General features: G+C 41.5%; 2 protein-coding genes across 2 annotated transcripts in view; one reads left to right on the top strand and one right to left on the bottom strand.

Moving 5' to 3' along the window:
• Positions 1-960: 960 nt before the first annotated feature.
• On the top strand, positions 961-2,924 carry LOC6573254 (mitochondrial 2-oxoglutarate/malate carrier protein). Its single transcript, XM_001999305.4, has one exon. It carries the CDS (start codon positions 1,605-1,607, stop codon positions 2,550-2,552), a length of 948 nt encoding a protein of 315 aa, XP_001999341.1. The 5' UTR covers positions 961-1,604; the 3' UTR covers positions 2,553-2,924.
• Positions 2,925-15,004: 12,080 nt separating this feature from the next.
• Positions 15,005-21,096, bottom strand: part of LOC6573252 (dopamine receptor 2) — a 28,768-nt gene continuing 22,676 nt past the window's right edge. The window contains 1 exon segment of the mRNA XM_044007297.1: positions 15,005-17,201. Coding sequence (XP_043863232.1) covers positions 16,203-17,201 — 999 coding nt within the window. The 3' untranslated portion in view covers positions 15,005-16,202.

Consider the following 21,096-nt stretch of genomic DNA (forward strand, 5'->3'; position numbering starts at 1 on the left):
GCATACATACATACATACATACATACATACGTGGTATCACGGAGCCATGCATACCTCTTTGTATGATTTGTATTCCTTTTGGAGTTTGTTTATTTACCCAAGCGTCTAAAAGATCTAAATCGTGTTAAAAGTATAAGGTATGATAATTAAATAAGCTCGCAGTAACCTTTTTGAGCATGCTTATGTACCTTAGGCAGCTACACATGTTTTATGCATGTCTACAGAATAATATCACAACACGTTTAATTAGCAAAGAGCTGTGTAGAATACCAAAAATATCACTACACACAATCAGTATCTATGTACATACATATAGATTACATAGGTGATTAGAGCAATTATGATAAAAATTTGGCAAACATTTTTATTGCGCGGCTCGATAAGCCGATAATGAATGCCTGCCTTGTGTGTGTAAATGCATGCATGTAAGATGCCATATAAACAAGAGAAATTACGACTGTGCCTTCATATATGTACCTACATTCTTAAATACAAACACATGTTTAGTTAACTATGAAGGTGTGTGTATCTAAATTAGTTGCATTCTCTTTAGCTGCTAAATTGTATGAGCAGCGAACGTAAAACTAGCTCAGCTGTTCAGTGTTTAACAACACCGTCTTGACCAAAGAGACAGACATAAAGCAAGAGAGAGAGAGAGAGGGAGAGAGAGCGCGAAAAGAGCAAGCAGCTGAGAGGCAAAAACCACCGTCGTACATGCAGGGCTGTCAACTGTTCCGATACACACTTTGCTCTTTCACCCAAAATGTATGAGAATTATTATTTTAAGACGATATAAAGGCAATGTAAATAGGAGAATATATATTTAAGAATCGTACTTGATAAATTTGAATAAACAGCATTTTTTTTATTGCATACGTAATTAACAAATGGAATGCGATCGCCCGCACAAGCTCTTGACAACCCTGTTTTTCTCTCGCGCCGTCGCCGTACACGTCATCAGCTGAGCAGCTACAGCACAAAAATGCAATTTATTATTGTTGTCCGCGGTTTTGCTCTTGTCCATTGCAATTGCGACATTTTAGTTTGTGTAAATGCTGTCGCACAACAAACTGTAATTTGGGGCATGCAATAGTGCAACACGTGAACTAATTGTGACGCCTAAAATAGAAGCGCTCTGTGACGACACGCACACATACACACACTTACTCGCCCGTGACATTGATTCACATTCACAAAGAGCCAAAGAGAAAGCAGCTGTTGGCCATTGGCTGTTGGTTGGAAAAAAAAACAACGGTCTGTGAGCAAAAGCAAAAATAAAACGAGGAAGTGTCTGAACGTACATATGTAGCCACCCGCCGCCAGTATCAGCTGCTCGCTCTGGCCGCACGCAAAATTTATTATTAATTTAGCTAAAGCCAGGCGCTTGCATAAATTTAATACAATTTTTTGCACATTCCCAACAATAACAGCGACGGGAGCGGAGCTAAATTGCAATAGCCTTGCGAGTGCAGTGACAGCAGCGAACGCAACTGGAAACTGTAAACTGGAAGTAATTGAGAGCATTGCGATAGAGGGCAGAGTGCATTTAATCAAATCGTTTTGTGTTGTGTAATCAGAAAGTGAACGGAAAAGTCGCTGGCAATATGTCTGATAAGGAATCCAGCAAGAAGGTGACGCCTCCGAAAGGTATGAAATATCTAATTGGAGGTGCTAGTGGAATGGGCGCTACGTTGTGCGTGCAGCCGCTGGATCTGGTCAAGAATCGAATGCAAATCGCTGGAGCGGGTAGCGGCAAAAAGGAATTTCGTAACTCCTTCCACTGCATTCAGACGGTGATCAGCCGCGAAGGACCCCTCGCCCTCTATCAGGGTATTTCAGCAGCACTGCTGAGGCAAGCAACCTACACCACTGGTCGTCTGGGTGTGTACACTTACCTCAATGAGGAGTATCGGGCACGCTTCAATCGCGATCCTAATGTGGCGGCCAGCATGGCGATGGGAACTGTGGCCGGCGCCTGTGGTGCATTCATCGGCACGCCGGCAGAAGTGGCTCTCATTCGCATGACCTCTGATGGACGTCTGCCCCTGGCGGAGCGACGCAACTATAAGAATGTGGGAAATGCGCTGGCCCGCATTACGCGCGAAGAGGGACTGACTGCGCTGTGGCGCGGCTGTTTGCCCACAGTTGGTCGCGCCATGGTCGTGAACATGACCCAATTGGCTAGCTACTCGCAATTCAAGACCTACTTCCGTACGGGGCCGCTCCAAATGGAGGAAGGCATCAAACTGCACTTCTGTGCGAGCATGCTTAGCGGCCTGCTGACAACGATAGCATCGATGCCGCTGGATATTGCCAAGACACGCATCCAAAACATGAAGATTGTTGACGGAAAGCCAGAGTATAAGGGCACAACAGATGTGCTACTCCGGGTGGCCCGGCACGAGGGAATCTTCTCGCTGTGGAAGGGCTTCACGCCTTACTACTTCCGTCTGGGCCCGCACACGGTGCTTACCTTCATACTGATGGAGCAGTTGAACACCGCCTTCAACAAGTACGTGCTGGGCGGAGACAAGCGTGGATCCTCAATATAAGAGAAGTCGTCCAGCTGTAGCGGGCTTATTGATGTTGTTAAAGGTTTCCCGCAAATCCTTGCACTGCTAGCCAATAAGTTCAATGGCTCAACTACATATTCCAAGCAACTCTCCGAACGATGATGGATTAGTAAATACGATCAAGACAACAAATATATGGTTCTATATACACCCATATATATTTGTTGAGCGACAATATGAAAAGTGGGGCATTTAAGGTCGGAAATTCCGTTGACAATATGATAAAATATTTAATGTTTGTTGTTAAATCTTTTCTATACAAATATTTATGTAAATTGTAATATAGAGCCCTAAGTGAAAAGTGTATTCTGAATAAAGCACAGCAAAGAAGCATTGTATTCCCCAATCTAACAACACTTGATTACACGATATGACTGCGAGCTATCAATGTCAACAGAAACTCTTATTACAACATATTAAATACCTTGTCTCACCTGAAATCATTCCCACCCACTTGTTGCTCCCAGCTAACGCAAATAACACATAGCTACCGCTTGCTAATTCAGCCAACATGCATTATCTCCAACCATATTACTTAACGGGACAGTGTGAAAATATTTAAGTTCTGGCATACGCAGTGGCTTACTTACATTCACATCGTTGGCATTTCGTTTCATTGATAGCAACTCAGCGATAAGCCCTGTCAAGAGGGCATTTTGACTGTGCGTAAGGTTAGTTCTAGATAGCTGAATAAACAAATGTATTATGTCGCTCATGAGCATTTCTTTTGAGAAGTCTGCGGCAATACGACTATGCTATATAGACACAAGATATTTCCATTTGACCACAAATATATACATATCATTTTATTTTTTATTTACTTTTTTTTTTCTCTTTGCATTATTGATTGTATAGTTTCATAGCCAGACTTTATTTACTACTCGATTATATAGCTCAAAATATATCATATGGCATTACAGTGCCATATTAACTTCACTTATTTGCTTTATTTGCACTGGAAAATGTAAATATTTATTAGATATATATCTATATATCTAAGATTCAATTACAATAATGTATATACATATCATATTAATCATATTAAGTGCATCATCATATTAAAGTGCATACAACAGTCTCGGTGAGCAAGCACGGCATAGCCCTTTTCTCCTCCTTTTGCTTAAAGTTTTCTTGCGATTCTCAAGATGTGGCAATGAGAGCATTCAGAAAACATTGAAAATGAAGAAGCCATCGTTGGCCACAAGCAAACATCGCATTTTATATTCAGTTTATTGGTCTGTGAGGATGCAGGAGGCAGCCTGAACTGTTTCTCCTCCCTAATACTATTTGCGTAATAAAATTTTTGGTTTCTGGGAACGAGCGAGGCGGCTTGGCCGCAACCTCTTCAGCTATAACAAATCAAAAGTTTATCTCATAAATAAATGAATGAAAAAGCTTATGACCAGCGGGCACACTCAAGCTGCGAGCGAGCTGCGCGTTTCATTAAACGCTCCTTGCTGCAGCAGCCAGCTTAAGTTGGCCCCACTTAAAATTCACAAGATGCTATACTGGTGGCAAGAGACTGTGGACGTTGGCTGGCCAAATTCAAGTCCAGCCCGGCTAGGGCCTAATTAAACTCTTTTCGCCCTCCCATCTTGCCCCTGTCAGTATGCCTTAAGGACAACTCTGAGTTTTATGGCTTTATCATTTAAATACCATATATTGAGCACTTTGCACATATTTATAGACAAATCACAAAGGCCACACAGTGCTCTTGATTTCAAACTTTGCAAGTCAGTTTGACCTTTTGTATTTAATTAATACTGGCAAAGGGACTAGTACTGGGTGGTAAGTTGATTATGTTACCCGAGCACATATGCACTAGATATCACGCACATTAATGCACCCACGCACGCAAATTTCATAAACTCACATTAGGCTCATCGCGTAATCCGCTTTTGATGCAGAAGTGTATTAGGATTAATGAAGCTGGGGCCACCCACTGCATTGTCATTGAGCGTACAAAGTTTTGGATTTTGAGTGCACTGCAAAATTCAATATTGGCATAGGATTAAGCTTAAATCTTTGACTAATGTTGATGAAGGAATGAAGAAATGCTAAGCTCTTACATTAGCTACGAGGGTATAGTATAGTTGGCTTTCTGTTTTTTATTTATAGAGAATATTTTAGTTTCGATTGTTTGACTTAAAGTATGTTATTCAAATGTTTCACTTCTTTGCTGGATATCAACAACAACAAATAAGGCAAGTTATCTGATCTTACCTGTGTTCTATTACTACCAATTAAGTTTTATCAAGCGAGTTTGCAATTTACAAGGAAATAATCAATAGTCTTTTCGTCATGATAAAGCACAAGCATCTTTAATTTTTTTCTGTGTTTTCCTCTAGAGATAAAGTGAAATATCTAGTTTTTGTAAATATATACTCAAAGCTGCCTTCATATTAATTTTAGTAACTATAATTGCCAAATTGATCAATATGTTCACAAATGAAATTGGGTGAATTATCTTACAGACATATTTTATCATCCTTTTGTGTAACCTATTTCCAAAATATTCAAAATTATTGCTCTCATTTTTCTTTTTTTTTTTAGCTGTCTTATAAAATGTATTTATTTACAGTTTAGCGCACCGCTACCTAATTGGTAACTTAATCTAAATAGATATTTACAAACATTTATTTACTTAAAAGCTATATTATTATTAATATTATATGCTATATTTTTGTCAATTCATTTTTCATTTTTATAAATTGCCTGCTAAAGTATAAATGAGTCTGACTTAGATTATGCCATAATCAATCTGTCTGACTAATAAACTATCAAACTTCTGTATAATATACTAAAATTTTCATTTGCAAAGGATCTCTATAAACAAACAAATAAAAATAATTTAGTCTTAAAAATCTCATATGCTCGAAACACTTTTATGCTATATCCAGTATCCTCGAAACCCCTTTCGGCTAGGTACATAGTCCTTAATTAAGCAGTTACACTGATTTGGGTATACAAATCAACCTTTGCTTGACTTGATTAGCTGAATGCGAATTGGGGTTGAAAATTCGGTCGAATCGATTTACGCGGTAATGCAACTGCAAAGTGAGCTAAATAAACATCGATAGGCCCAGGCTCTGTAAATGTAGAGCGAGTCCTGCAGGACGCAGATGCTATGGCTGAATGTAGGCGTCGAATGCGCGGCAATGGCTCATAACTCATCGCGTTCTGTTGACTGGATGGCATTCGAGTGAGCTGAGTGGGCTGAGTGGGCCGTCGGATTTGGTGGCTATCTAAAGTTGCCAATGCTGCCCATTTGGGGCTGTATTGTTCTTGTGGTGCTCGCTTTTTGGAACGTTAATTGCAATCCGATGCTCAGCGGCCCTGGGCGCCAGACTAATTGCTTTCGCGCAATATTTCCAGCGCAAAACTTTTCCATTTTTCATTTTTGTTTCTTAAATTTATGAACATATTTAGTAATGGCAACTCCACGGCATGCCACCTAGTATTCTATTACAGAAGCTGGTCATGAGCAGTGGCAGCAGCTGTCGTGCTTACCTACTTTATGAACGCACGACATACGCGCCATGTCGGCAGCAAAAACCGGAAGCGGAAATGCAGAACAACTGCTTTGTCGTTCAGCTGTTGTGCTCTGTTCTGTTCTGTTCTGTTGGCTGTCATTGCTTGTTGTCTGCTCTGAGGTTTGCTTTGCCCATTTTTATCTGCCCAACGTGCGCATGGGAATGCGCCAGCCATCGGCCACCGAGCAACGCAGACCGAATTTCCTCAGCTGTGTCAGTTTTCCCATTAGTCGTGTACATAACGTTAAACTAACGCTCAAGATTTAGTTCAGCAAACTTGAAAGTAGAGAAGAGTTTGCTACAAAACTTTTGCGTTACTAAAAACTTTTAAATTGATTAGTCGTAGCTGCTATGAGGAAACCTATTTTAGTTTATCCCCCCTCCCCCATCGAGCCACGCCCACTATCAGACGTCTGGCTGCAATTCAATTAGCCATTTCCGTAGAAAAAACTCATGGTCCATGCTTGATCTTATTTTGCCTGGTAGCACTTGCTGCAAATGTTCTTCTGGGAATGTCTTCGGATGTCGCCGCTTTGTCAGCTCCATTAGCGTTGCGATAGACTACTAATGGCCACTATGTCAGTGAGACATTGTTCAACAAATAAAAACAACCCATTCAACAGTTGGGCGATAGCAACATTGAAATTCGGATGCTGCTGCAGATATGAATTCATTTCCAACTAAGAGAACAACCAGACTGTGCGTAAAGCTACTTCCAGATGCTTGATAAACACACAGAAGCAAACAGGTGTCCTTAGTGCCAGTATCTGGGCAGTGGGCATCGTCTAGTTAAGTATTCCCTCTTTTATTTACATTTCCTTTGAAAGTTCTTGTAGCGACTCAATCAACTTCCATTGAACATTGAATTGTAGCAATCTGACTGCATTTTCGTCTTTTTCTCTATTTTCTATTCTCCATGTTTTTCGTTTGAATTGGCAGTAATAATATTACATCAGTAGACCATAGAAATATCTATAAAAATTATTGCAAAAACTTTACCATAATATTTTTCATTTATTCGAGTCTCCTTTCATCATAAAGATTTTTCTTGTTAATATTGTATAACACTCTATTCGAAACGGAAGCATTGTTCAATCTTTAATATAAAAACTTTGTTTATTGCAAATAAAATACCATCAAATATATCAGATTACGTTACTGGAATTTTACTATTTCATATTAACTCTGGTTTTCATGTATAAGTATAAAAAGAAAGAAAGAAATTGTAAATTGTTCATAAATATATGTAAATTTCTGAGAAGCCATCTCAGCAAAAATTAAATTGGTATATATAGTATATATTCATACATTATCATGTTAAAGTGCATACAACAGTCTCGGTGAGCAAGCACGGCATAGCTCTTTTCTCCTCCTTTTGCTTAAAGTTTTCTTGCGATTCTCAAGATGTGGCAATGAGAGCATTCAGAAAACACAGAAAATAAAAGAAGCATTTTATATTCAGTTTATTGGTCTGTGAGGATGCAGGAGGCAGCCTGAACTGTTTCTCCTCCCTAATACTATTTGCGTAATAAAATTTTTGGTTTCTGGGAACGAGCGAGGCGGCTTGGCCGCAACCTCTTCAGCTATAACAAATCAAAAGTTTATCTCATAAATAAATGAATGAAAAAGCTTATGACCAGCGGGCACACTCAAGCTGCGAGCGAGCTGCGCGTTTCATTAAACGCTCCTTGCTGCAGCAGCCAGCTTAAGTTGGCCCCACTTAAAATTCACAAGATGTTATCCTGGTGGCAGGAGACTGTGGACGTTGGCTGGCCAAATTCAAGTCCAGCCCGGCTAGGCCATAATTAAACTCTTTTCGTCGTCTTTTCTTGCCCCTTTAAATATGCCTTTAGGACATCCCAGATTATTATGACCCAGATTATTATCAATTAAGTACCATATTATGAGCGATTCTCACAATCTTACGCGCAACTCACATAGGACCCACAATGCTCTCAAATCTTCTCTGACATTAACATGAAAGTGTTCAACTCAATTTAATTACAGTTGCTCACATGCCACACGTTAATGCACCCGCGCACACAAATCTCATGAACTCACATTTGGCTCATCGCGAAAACTTAGATTTTGATGCAGAAGTTTATTAGGATTAACGGAGCAGGGGCCACCCACTGCATTTTCGCTGAGCGTAAAATGTTTTTGCTCTGGGGCTCTAATGTCTAATTAATGATAATGAGAAATATAACCCTATGCATCTAAGCAAATGCAAATATTTTAATCCTGGAAACATCTCACGCTCTCACGATGAATATTAATATATATTCGAATCACCTTTAGGGGTTGTTGAAAGTCATATGAAACATAATTAATTGTCTTAAATTGAATTTGCAATTAATATTTGAGTGAAATGAATTGGATTGCCTTTAATTCGATTGCAGTGCAACTAGCGTGGCATTTAGGTAGATTAAATTCACGTTGAATTGACATTTTTATCGTTCCTATATTGTCTATTCGGCGCCTTTTTTAAGGAATGCAAACGCCAAGCGGAATACGAGAGTTCAGAGCAGAAAGAGGAGCGCGAAATGTGCGCAGCAACTTTTAATGAATTGATTTTATTTAAAAACATTTAAGCTCGAATTCGAACCCCCTCACTAAATCGAATGCACATGCATGGATATACTTGAATGTATGTATATATGTATATATGTATATATGTATATATGTATATATGTATATATGTATATATGTATATATGTATATATGTATATATGTATATATGTATATATGTATATATGTATATATGTATATATGTATATATGTATATATGTATATATGTATATATGTATATATGTATACATGTATATATGTATATATGTATATATGTATATATGTATAAACATTTGTAATATATTTCAGCATTTCGGTTCGTTGAGTAAAGGAAATTACACCATATCATTTCGAAACTCTCTTTTTATGATATACAAACTTTTCAAATTAATTGATTTCCAGCATATACATACATACTTACAGACAAATTGCATGACTTCTATTTGAGTTGATGTTCTATGTTTAGCCGATATGGGCTTAGCAGCGTATGTGGATTGTTTGATGGCACAGTTATGTCAGTTGTCATTTGCCATTTGTCGTTTGCCGTTTGCCGTTTGTCATTTGTCAAGTTTGACGAGGCAACGAATTTCGTTCGCTAGCAAACGAACTTTTTTATTGAGTGGTAAACTTTTCGACATGAGAACTTTCTATTAATGCGTGCTCGGTACCTCATTTAGCCAAAGAGAGAAAAATCGAAAATAAATTTACCCTTTTCCATTCTCATTGTTTTAACTTTTGCTTTGAATTCACTGCGCTGGCTGGATTGACTGTCTGCGAAATTCTAAAGAGGAAAAGTTCTCAGTTTACACATCGCTCTTACCCTTCCCATGGCCCTTAATCCCGCCCCAGGCTGCCCCGCCCCTACTTTCGTTTACCTGTGACATATAAAAGTCACTTCATTTATTTTTATTGCAGCGCAACAGCGCTCTCATAGAATGCATTTTAATGTATTTCATTTAATTCAATTTCCAATCCAAAATCACTTTGTGTAAGAGTGAATATGTGTGCTTCCTCATTTTTTATTTATACATACATTTGGCTTTCTGACAATTTATTTTCATATTTATTTTCGTTCGTCGCTCGGATTTATTAAAGCATTAAAGCTAAGACATGCAATTCGCCATCAAAGCGGAGAGCTCTACGAGCAATCGGGAGTCGCAGTGTCAATGTCGCTGCTAAATGCTGTGGCTGCCCTTTGTTTCCGTTGTTGTTTTTGATGCTGCTGCCGCTGCTGCTGGCATGAGACCAGGACATGGACGTGATTACCATGGGAGGCCAGTGCAACAGCGGGTGGTCGCTTTGACTGGATGCCGGCCGTTGCTACAGCTGCTGTTTGCCGTTTGGCAAGCGGAATGAGCCTGTAATTTGTACTTGCACTCGTGAACAAGCGCTTCCTCATTCAAAGTGTGTGTGTGTGAGTGAGTGTAAGAGTGTGAGTGCTTGTGTTTGCGTGAAGTTATTCAACACAAAGCACGGAAAAAAATGTCGAGGCAAATAAACTGGTGTGGGCTCGCTCCCAGCCAAGGTCAGCCCAAGGATAACGCATATTTACGTGCTGGTGCCCCAAACCCCTCACCGCCCACTCCAACCATCGACACTTTGGCGAGCTGCTCCCTGTGATATTTCATGCTTTTGTTTCGCTGCCTCTCACACACACACACACACACACACGCACACTCACACTCTAACACCCTCTGCCCATGTATGTGCGTTTATCTGTATATTACGCTCTGTTTTTGCTGTTTTCTTTTTATTTTCAATTTTATATATATATATATTGCAGAAGGCAGAAGGAAATGGCGCATGTTTGTGTTTGTCCTGATGCTGGCGATAATCCACTGATGTCATTTATTTGGCTCGCTGCGTCGACGCCTCAACAGATGCAGCCCCCTGCCCATCGATACCCCGATGCCCCGATACCTGCTGCCATCCCGCTGGCCAGGCCACACTTTATAAGCTTATATCTCTATCAACAGCAGCTTGAAGCTGTGAGAATTGCTCACTGACGCAAAGTAAAGTTCACGCTTCAATTGAAAATTGCGTGCGTGATATTTAGAGCAATGTGTTGCCAGCAGTCCCAAAAATATAAAAATAAAATAGAATACAAATAAAAATAAAAAAAAAAAAGAATGGCCAACTCCCACAACAATAACAACTCAACAATTTTCAACATTTTAATAGAGGGGCTGATGAGCCTAATACTCTCTTCAATAGATACTCTAACCTGAAGTACCCACATTTTCTCAATAATCTCGTAACTTATTAGCGTTTTCTCAAAATGTAGCTCATCAAGGTATTGGATATTCACATTGAAATTGTTATGCTTATTAAACGGAATATTTATAAGAGCCCCAATTTGAAGTGCCTTTTGTAAGTGTATTTTATCTTCATTAGCTCTTAAAGAGACCTGACCTGGTATTTGCACGTCGAGCTGTTCGATTTGGTAATCATTCGAATGGCTTCTAATAACGTTGTGGTGGGCGTTTATATTTATAAATTGTTAAATATAAGCCAAGGTTCCCGGGCACAATACAAACGGCGAAGGCAACCAACGAAAATAGCAGCGCATTGTTGTATATATTGTGTATAGATATGGAAAATCGGCGTATAGCACACAAAATGGCTGCGCCTCGATTGGTCCAGTGAGAAGGGGGATAGGCAGCAGGCAGCAGGCAGCACGGGTAACAGGCAGCTGGCAGCAGTCAACGGCATCCTGGCATCCTGGCATCCTAGCATTCTGGCATTCTGGCATCATGGCAATGCCAACTTAATGCCGGCCAGACTAGCGCCAGGGGGGAGCTGCAACGTGACGCGCGGCCGGGCACAGTTCACTGAGTTCGACTTGCTGTTTGTTTTATTTCCAGACGCGCTTTAATGTCGTTTATATTTATACAATTTAGGCCCCCGCCATCAGGGCGAGGGCCAAGTGCAAGTGCCGCTTAGTGGGTTCACCAGCAACAGCATCAGCATCAGCATCAGCTCTTGTGCTCACTCCCCTCAATGGCCTCAATGAACGGGTCGATAGAATTTTACAACATGCTTTCCCTTTACGACGAGGACACAACACAGCAGCACAACAACACAGCAGCACAACAACAGAGCAACAGAACAGAGCACAACACAACCGCCTACAATAACTCCTTGGACGTCTTTTGTGTTTGCGCATTGGACGCAGTTCATCAATTTATTTAGCATTTTTATGCGATGCCTCAGCACGAAATTGTTTAAAACGAGCGCTATATTGATTTAATTAACGTCTCTTAAATGGCCCTAAAGGGAATCTGCGCTGCACTCCCTCCCACACACACCGCCCCACTTTGGCAACATGCATATTCAATTCGATTCAGCTTCAATCATCTTGGACTCTAACAGCATTTTCATGTTAGTTCAGGCTGTTCGAATTCTAAAAGGAAATGTGAAAGGATATAGATTTTCAATCAATGCAAAGCTAAAATGCATTTCTTTAATTATTTATAAAAATAATAAATTTAGCAAAATATAAATTTATAATTTTATACTGCATCTTCTTTTGCAGCTGTTATCAATGTCTGAAATTTATTTGTATTTGGGTTAACTTATTATACGCCCATTATTTACCTGCTTGCCAAGAGTCCTCAAATAGTCGTGAGTCCTTTGCCGCGTTGCGGTTGCTGAATGCAGCTCAATTGAAAGCAATAACAGTCACTCGAGCAGGCCAACTTTGTGAATAAAATTTATCCTGATTGCTCTGCGCTGGCGGCTAGAAAACATTTATAATAATAAACATGATGGGAGCAAGACCTATTTCAATTATTTTAGACTTGTTTGAGAAATGTCTACAGCCCGAGCTAAACAAACTGTCAAGAACACATTCATCCATTGCCACCTACGGCCGAAATGGAGAAGATAAATGGTAGGAACGTAAATTAAATCACGGCCAAGCGTCGCTAGATGAGGGTAAGGCCTTGGAGCTATAAGAGTTCCGATATCAGAGACTAGGGTCTATGGTGCTGTAAGCAGATTAGTTTAAAGCAAAAGCTAAGGTCAGTATGGACTATGAGAGTTCGCTCTCTCGCAGACGATTCGAACTCGCAATTAAACACATTAAACACGTCTATTATTGGTTTTTGCGCTGGGCACATGGCAAATCCCCAACCCCTAACCAATATTCGCACATGGCCCGAGGGACTGGAGAATTACGGGCGCGCATTTGGCCAAAGCCAACAGCAACAAAGTCATCAGAACAATGATTGCTCTGGCCTTATATATTGGCAAACAAATTCGCTGAGCAGCTGAAAAAGCGCAGCGAACCCGTCCAATGGCATAGCTGAAATCCAGGGACAAGCACGCGTCTCGGTTCATTAACCAACCCAACAAAAGGAGCAACAAAAGAAAGAAGGCAACAGCCACAATGGCAGCATAGAGAATCCGAGAGTAGAGAAAGCGAGAAAGTGTAAAGAACTAGCACTAAAGTGAAACAAAATTACCAACCAGCAAGCTAATAAAATGTTTGTCGAGGGTTCGTCGCTGCTTCAAATTCCGCTCGGGTGATAAGTTGTTCACTCCTAAGCTAACGCTATCTGCGTCTCTCTCTCTGTCTCTCTCTCTCTTTCTCTCTGTCTGTCCCTCGCTGAAGATCTCTGCAGTTGGTGATTTTATAGCCTCCCCCTGTCCCCTGCGCGTATGCAGCGTTTCTTTTTTATTAGTTCTACGCTTATCCGCCATTTTGACAGTCGTTATTTGGCTGATTACAACAAGGACAATGCCCAGCCACTGCTCGCAACTATTACACTGTGCAGCAAATTTGAAGAACTGAATGCTGAGGGCGAGTCTCAGCCCTGCGTTGGCCCCGTTTCAAGAGCTGCCACAAGCTCAAATGAAGCAGCGCCCTTTAATTCACTCGGCCGTCTGGCTGTCCAGTGTTATTTTGGTCGAATCTGTTTCAACTTTGGCCGGCTTTTGGGGACGGATGATTAGTGCGTGGAGCTGAATAGTTTTTGGGTTGCTGCTGCTCATTGCTCGGCTTATATTCTCATTGGCCAGTTGATGCACGTTGCGCGATTTGTCCCCACAATGTTGGCGATGCGACCCCCTTTTCGTTGGGGCACGCACTACAGCTCAGCTTACATTTTATGTAGCTCAGCATAATGGGGAATTCCGGCAGCTGTTTTCGGTTAGCGCTTGCCTCCCGCCTCCCGCCCCTTCCCTCTTGCCCATTGTATGTTGCCCGTTGTTTTAGATGCGTTGTTTGCATTTCGCGCTTTGCTGACTGCATTCAGCTTGGACCCTAAGCCCACATCTCAGCTGACTGACTGACGGACTGACTGGCTGACGGACTGACGGACTGAGTCTCTGCTTGAGCGACAGCTGCACAATGCAATCCACGAGTGGCTGGCGTACCACTTGCAATTGCAACTCTATTGCTCACCCCAACAACCACCAACCACCAACCACCACCCACCAGACAAACAGGACACCAATGTTAACTGCAAACTGTAAAGTTTACGTCTGTAGTTTGGCCTTCGCCTCTCGGTGCACTCTGGGCCACTGTGTGACTGTTTACTCTACTGCTTCTTCTTCTTCTTCTTTATCTTCTTCTTCATCATTTCACGGCATGTCCATCGAGTGTTGCATTCCGCGTTGCAGCACAGACAAAAGAATCGCTTTAGCTGAAATTTAAATAATTTGTACTCAGTTTTCGATTACTGTTTCAGTATTTTTGTTTGTTTGTTTTAATTTGAATACACACAAGTTCAGATACATAGATACGTAGACGTAAATACATATGGAATACAAATATGCTATCGCTGCTTAAATCTTATGGTTGGATCTGTCAATTGTATTTATTATATTTGTGCCAATCTATTTTGGACGTAGCTAGTTAATGCTTTGGGTCTTTGGGTAATTATTCACTTATGGAATTTTCAATGAATTCTTATTGCTGCGCATTCATCAGATGGTTTCCCACTCTCACTCTCTCTATCTCTCTCTCTCTCTCTCTCTCTCTCTCTCATTCTGTCTTTCTCTGTCTCTGTTTGTAGCTCTTCGAGGCAGCGCTTAATGGCTAAATAAATTAATTGTACACACATACATATACATATACACAGTTAGAGACCTACTTAGGCTTAAATTTACACCGAGCTTTAGTTAAGGAACTCACACACATACACATATAGTCAGATATTCATATATATGTATGCATGTATACATAGTAGATAAATTACTCTGTGAGCTATACATATTGAATATTGATAATTGCCATTTGTTATTATTATTATTATTATTGAATTTTTTTTTTTTTTTTTTTTTTTTTTTTTTTTTTTTTTTTTTTTTTTTGTATATTGGTTAATATTTAGTTTTCATTTATTTTTTGTGATTTTTGTTTTCTGTTTTTTAAACAATGAGCATGTTTTTTTTATGTAAATCCGCTTAGTGCATTGGAATGCAGTTGCCATTCTAATTATTTGTATTATTTTTAGAGCATAGAGAATGGGTACCCAATTCGTACGTCTATACATGTACATATGTCTGTAGCTGTATGTATGTATGCCTATGTTTGCTATATATTAAGTATGCTAAATCTGTCCATGATCCGCGTTTTATTCAACTATTGGTGTTGTATTCAGTGTTTACTTAGTTTGCCTCTGCAACCAGTTTAGAAAATGTTACGCTGTTTGATAACGGCCAACCGAAGAGTCAAATATAACTGAAACCACTATAGCTAGCTTAGACTGTAAGTACAGTTAACTTAACTAAGTTTATATGCTGGCGAGCAGCTTACTTATGTCAGCTAACTTATTCTAATAATTATTTAATATAAATGTATTTATTTTATTTTTATTTCTTGCCGCTTGGAGCTTGGATGAAGATGCGAATAACTTCGGCTACTTATGATAAGCGAATACCCATTTTATGAACTTTGACCGTGCGGTGATGACTTTATGCTATTTCTGCTTAAGTTGAACTTTGTGTTTTATATCCATTTAATCTGTGTTTATGTAATCTCTTGTGTCCTATAGTAGTAGGCAATATAGTAGTAGTAGACATCACATTTAGACATGTTTAACTGGCCTGATTGAGGAAACCCGATTGCGACAGGTAACTCAAGTTACGTACAAAATTGTGCATCAACCTGGCCTTTAGCTATTCGACTGGTTATTTGGTAGGTATAAATTCTTTTGCACCCGTAATATTGTAGAGTATGAAATGGGAGTGATATACTTTAAGGCTTCAAGTTCATGCAGGTGAATAGAAAGTGGCAAGAGAGGGAAAGAGAGCAAGCGTGTCAGGTACGAGGACAGGTTGGGGCCTTAGCGTTCAGATAGAGTCAAGTGGAAGATGAGCCGAGGAGCATTTACAAGATGCATGAAGAACGGTGCTTAGGACATACATATATTCTATCAATGGAAGAGCTAAGATATGACGGCTATGTTTAACTACTTATGCAATAAACTAAAACACGTATTCGCCCCTGGTGGGGCACACCGAGATCGTCAAGTTATTAGCTCAATAGACACGTATAACTATGCAGATCTTATCACTAATATGGTTACTTTATCGAGGTGCTCGAGGAGCTCGAGCCGATGCCCGCCTGGTACTCCAGCTGCGGCGTCGTCTGCACCAGAGCCATGCCCACACTGTCGCTGTCGGTATTGTCCTCGCTCTCCAGCTCATCGTCCACATCCTCCAGCGTGGTGATCTGGCTCTGCACGCTCTGGCGCATCTCCAGCACTGTGTGTTTCCTCTCGCTCGGCGACTCGGCAGCCTCTACCAGAGACGGTGCCGAGCCGGTCGCCATAGTCTTGGTCGTAGCCGTAGCCACAGCTGGTGAGCTGAGCGACGAGTTGGAGTTGGAGTCGCGCAAACGCTTGATGCCCATCATGGGCAACGGCAAGGGCATAAACGAGACATGATGACCCGAGCCCGATTGCGACTGCGACTGCGACTGCGACTGCGACTGTGATGCGCCCATTATGGTGGGCGTCAGAGCAAAGCTGGTGTGTTTGGCAGCTGCTGCTGGTGGTGCAACTGGGGTATTGGCAGCGCTAACGGATCCAGCCTTTATGCCGCCATCACCCAACGTAGCGTCCAGCAGCAGCGACGTCGGCCCCGAGGCCAGCGTCAGCGTGGACATCGAGGTGGGCCTGCCCAGATGTAGCGAGCTGGCCGAGGCAGCCGCCGCCGGTGGCGCTGTGATGGTGACCAGCGTTTTGGCGGCGCTGTTCACCGCCGACGTCGAGTTGTAGTCGCCGCGCAGCTGCATGCCTGAGCTGCGGCGCCTGGAGCGATGGTGGTGCCGGTGGAAGCTCTGGCAGCGCGTGCACGAGCGCTGCGAAGATGAGGGCGTGGCCGCCGCCGACGAATGGTATTGATGAGAGTTGCGGGCGCCCGAGCCGGAGCCGGAGCCGACACCGGCGCCACAGTTGCTGCTGCCGCTGCAAGTGCTGCAGCTGCTGGGCTGACGTCACATGAGGTTGCGGTCCAGCTGGTTGACAGAGTGGTAGCCAAAGGATGTTGAGGCGGCCACCATGGCGGCAGCGACGTGGCACTGTGCGGGCAGAGCGGAAAGAGAGAAAGCGAGAAGGTGGAAAAAATGTGGTATGAGTCTCGTGCAGTCAAATTTCAATTTCAGCGTGTTGCATACAATTTACAGGCAGTGTTTTGTATATTCTTTGTGTGTGCGCACGTGTCTGTGTGTGTGCGTGTGTGTGTGTTCATGGTATGGCAAAACAATTTGCCTTTAAGCATTGTAACAACGGCAACAAAGACGTTCAACAACAACAATGACAGCAGCTCGAAAATGTTGCGGGTTTGCTTTCTTTTTTTCAGTTTTCATTTTTCAGCTTTCAGTTTTCGGTTTTCGTTTTTCGGTTTTTATGTGCACTTTTTTTTTGGGTGCAGTAAAAGTCAAAGCGAAATGCATGATTGAAAAACAACAAGAATAACAACAACAGCAACAACAACAATAACAAAGATAACAACAATGGCAGCAGCAAAATAAAACAAAATGGAAAGCAATGCAACACAATAAAAGAAAAGCGTTTTGTTTTTTTTTTTTTTTTTTGGCAACAGCCACAGCAGCAGGAGTAGCAGTTGTAGCTGTGGCTGCTCGCAGGCTTCTGTGCGCTCAGTTGGCTGCTGGCTCTATACAGATGCACAATTTCCGAATATTAACTGCAACATCAACATTTTAGCCCCTGTGTGGAGCCACGGCCAGAGCCCAATTTCAATTTCATAAGCAAACGGCTCCTGTCGACGTCCTAACTGTGTGGCCTTTGTCTATTCTCTAAGCGTTGCGCACAATCTCTTCTCGTTTGCCTCGATAGAAGGGTCCTTGCAATGCAATTGCAGGAGCAATTGTGGCACTTTCAAATATCCGTTTTGTTGTAAACTACTTTGATTACGCATACGCAACGTGCTACAGCGTCAGCTGCCTCAAATGGAGTAGAATGGTAAATTTGAAGAATTTCTTTTGCACTTTTTTTTACAAACAACGGCTAAAGTCCATTTTCATATAATGATCATTATTATTTTGAATAGACAATGTGGCCTGGTAAAGAGGCCATGCGGTTAGTGCTTCTGTTTAGTGTGAGTGCCACCAAATTATTGTGGCTTGTGTGTGTGTGTGTGTGTGTTCCTTCTGCCTTGCAACAGCTTGCTTCCGCTTTGAGATGGCTTGTGGTGCAATAACTGCTATTGTGGTGCTTTGCAATATCCGTGTTGTATTAAACAGGCTTGATTACGCCCAGGGCCTTGCCACACATTGATTAGCAGCTTCGATTGTGTTGGCCTCTTCAGTTCACTCAGCCTTGATTACAGCCAACACAAAGTGAAAACTAAGCATATTCATATGTAAATGCTCAGTTTTCATTTTGACTTGACTTTCAGCAAGTCTGAGTGTACTGAATATTATCTATTTATATTTTATTTTCAATTTGCATTTATGCGATTCTAAGGAAACAAACGGTGCAATTGGTCATTATCTTGTTGAGTGAGCATCGTCATCATCGATGAGCTGGCACAATGGCCAGGCAATCTCAGAGACAAATAAGTCGTGTGGTTAGGTGGGCGTGTCTGTAGTGGAGTGAGTGTGAGTCGCTGCAAATTCAGTGGCTTTTGTGTTGTGGTGTTGTTGGTGGTGGTTTATTCCTTGGAAACGCTTTGCATTCGGCTATTATTTCAAAATCAAATTGATTTTCGATGCAATTACGAGCAATTATGGCCCTTATGGCCTCAGCTGCGGCGTATTGTGAACAACTTTGATTACGCATACGCAATGTGTGACTGGACCACGCTACAAAGGACCTTCGATACGACTTCAACTGAACTTTTTGCCCATTTGCTCAAATATTAAGAGCATTTTGATTAAAGCATCGACATATCATCATTTTGCTATGAAGCGATTACACATTATACAATAAGCACGCGAATTTTCGCTCTTTGCTTCATTTTCAGTTTATTGCCAAGAGCAGAATTATCGCGCTATCTGAAGGGCGTGCCGAGCTCTCAGCTATGGGTGTGACCTGGGTTAAAGGTCGTTCAACTTTCTGGAGGCCCTAAAAATGATTTTCATTTTCGCGCTGAAATTAGTCACAGCCACGCCCTTTTCTTGTAATTTATTACTTTATACGCGGTTCGGCAACAGACAGGATGCGGCCCAGGATCAAGCTGCCAGTTATTCAGGCAGAAAATACCAGAAAGTGACACAGTTTCGGACACACAGAGGGTATATTGACCCTGAAGCTATCCTGTAAATATCGTACTTTCATTATAATAATGAAATCATAATTACAAATAGAAGAAATTGTATATTTATACCCAAATAGTATCATTTGCAAAAGTCTGGTCCAATCTGGTCACTTATGCAGTGCAGGGTATTCGGGCGGGAATAGGCCAAGAGTTTTTGGGTTTCCCTGTTACCCACCGACAAGCGACGCGGTTGCGGCCGCTTTTTGGCGACTCTGTCACATAATTATAAACGTTAATTTCACGTTCACAGTCCATTAGGGATAATTGATGTTTTTGCAACATTTGTGGTAAATTACATTTTGATGTCCTGCCTTGTAAGGGGACCGAAACAAAACCACCAAAAAATTGCGAACAAAATGCCAAAAAAAAGAAAAAGAAAATAAATAAATAAATAAATGGTTTTCCACTAACTGGCGACAAAAAGTGTCAGCAAGCACGAAATCGCTTTAATTTAACCGTCATTCCGTGAAGCGGTCACGAATTTATTTGATTGATTGTTTTAATAATTATTTGGCTTAGTCTATTATTGGGCCGGCTCGCATATGTAAATGGCGGAAAGCGCCTGTCAATAATTAATGCAATTAGCAGCGCTTAGTGGAATGCGTTTAACGGTGAGTACATGTTAATTGCCTGCCACAAGGACGAGCTTAGGTCGACGGGGTTCCGCCTCTACTCGAAGGCGCCAAAGCGTAGCAGCTCCGTTGTTGGGCACCGTCTCAGGCTGGCCAAAGAGTTCTTCTGCAAGCATTTAGAATTACAAATACATACATATTATTTGTGCAATTGGACGACGTTTCCAAGTTCAAAGCAATGTTGTGTGCATGTGCGTGTGTGTGTATGTGTGTGTGTGATGTATGTTAGACATGTGAGCGTTTTGTTTGTGTGCCTACGCACAATCATGTGGCCATTCCATGGTAAGCCTACAATACACAATGCTATGCAAATTCATTGGCCATTTTGGGTGCTACCTGATTCGTTCGACCCAAATGGCCAGCACACTGCAATTTATTTACCTTAACAATCGAATGTATATAAAGTTATATAATATATATTTATACGCAGGAATTGTGGACAGCTGAAAGTAGATAGAACAGTAAAGGCTACCAATTTGGCCATCTCGTATCAGCCAAAGGGTTCTTCCATCAAGGTTTATTATACGATATCGTCAAATACACTCAGTATTTTCTCAGAGTGTAACGAGCGCACAGCATGCCCTCAAGCTGAAACCCAATCAGAGGCGTGTATGTGTACGTGTTTATGTGTATGTTTGGGCGTGTGTGTGTGTGTTTGTGTGCTTTTGCGTAGGTGTGTGGCAACAAGTCAGAGAACAAGTCTAACAACAGACAAAACAGCAGTCAAACAGTAGAAACGGTCAATGAAGTTAATTTTCAGGAGACACACACACACACACACACACATGGATACGCACACAGCTTGTGGTTAACCGCAATGGGCTTGATGTTACATAAAGTGCAAGAACAACGAACGAGAGACAACAGAGGGCTTAAACAGGAAATAACGCTGTTCAGGCTACCGAGCTGCACAGCGGACGACGAATCAAGCCCTGCGAATCAGGCAAACTGAACAAAATCAGCTAAAGGACACACACACACACACACGCACTTAAACATATATGTATAAAGCACCCTCACTGCCAAATGGAAGCCATCTTCATTTATCGCCTGTTTGGCAAA

The sequence above is a fragment of the Drosophila mojavensis genome, unplaced genomic scaffold, assembly GCF_018153725.1.
Source record: "Drosophila mojavensis isolate 15081-1352.22 unplaced genomic scaffold, ASM1815372v1 contig_16, whole genome shotgun sequence".
Lineage (NCBI taxonomy): Eukaryota > Metazoa > Arthropoda > Insecta > Diptera > Drosophilidae > Drosophila > Drosophila mojavensis.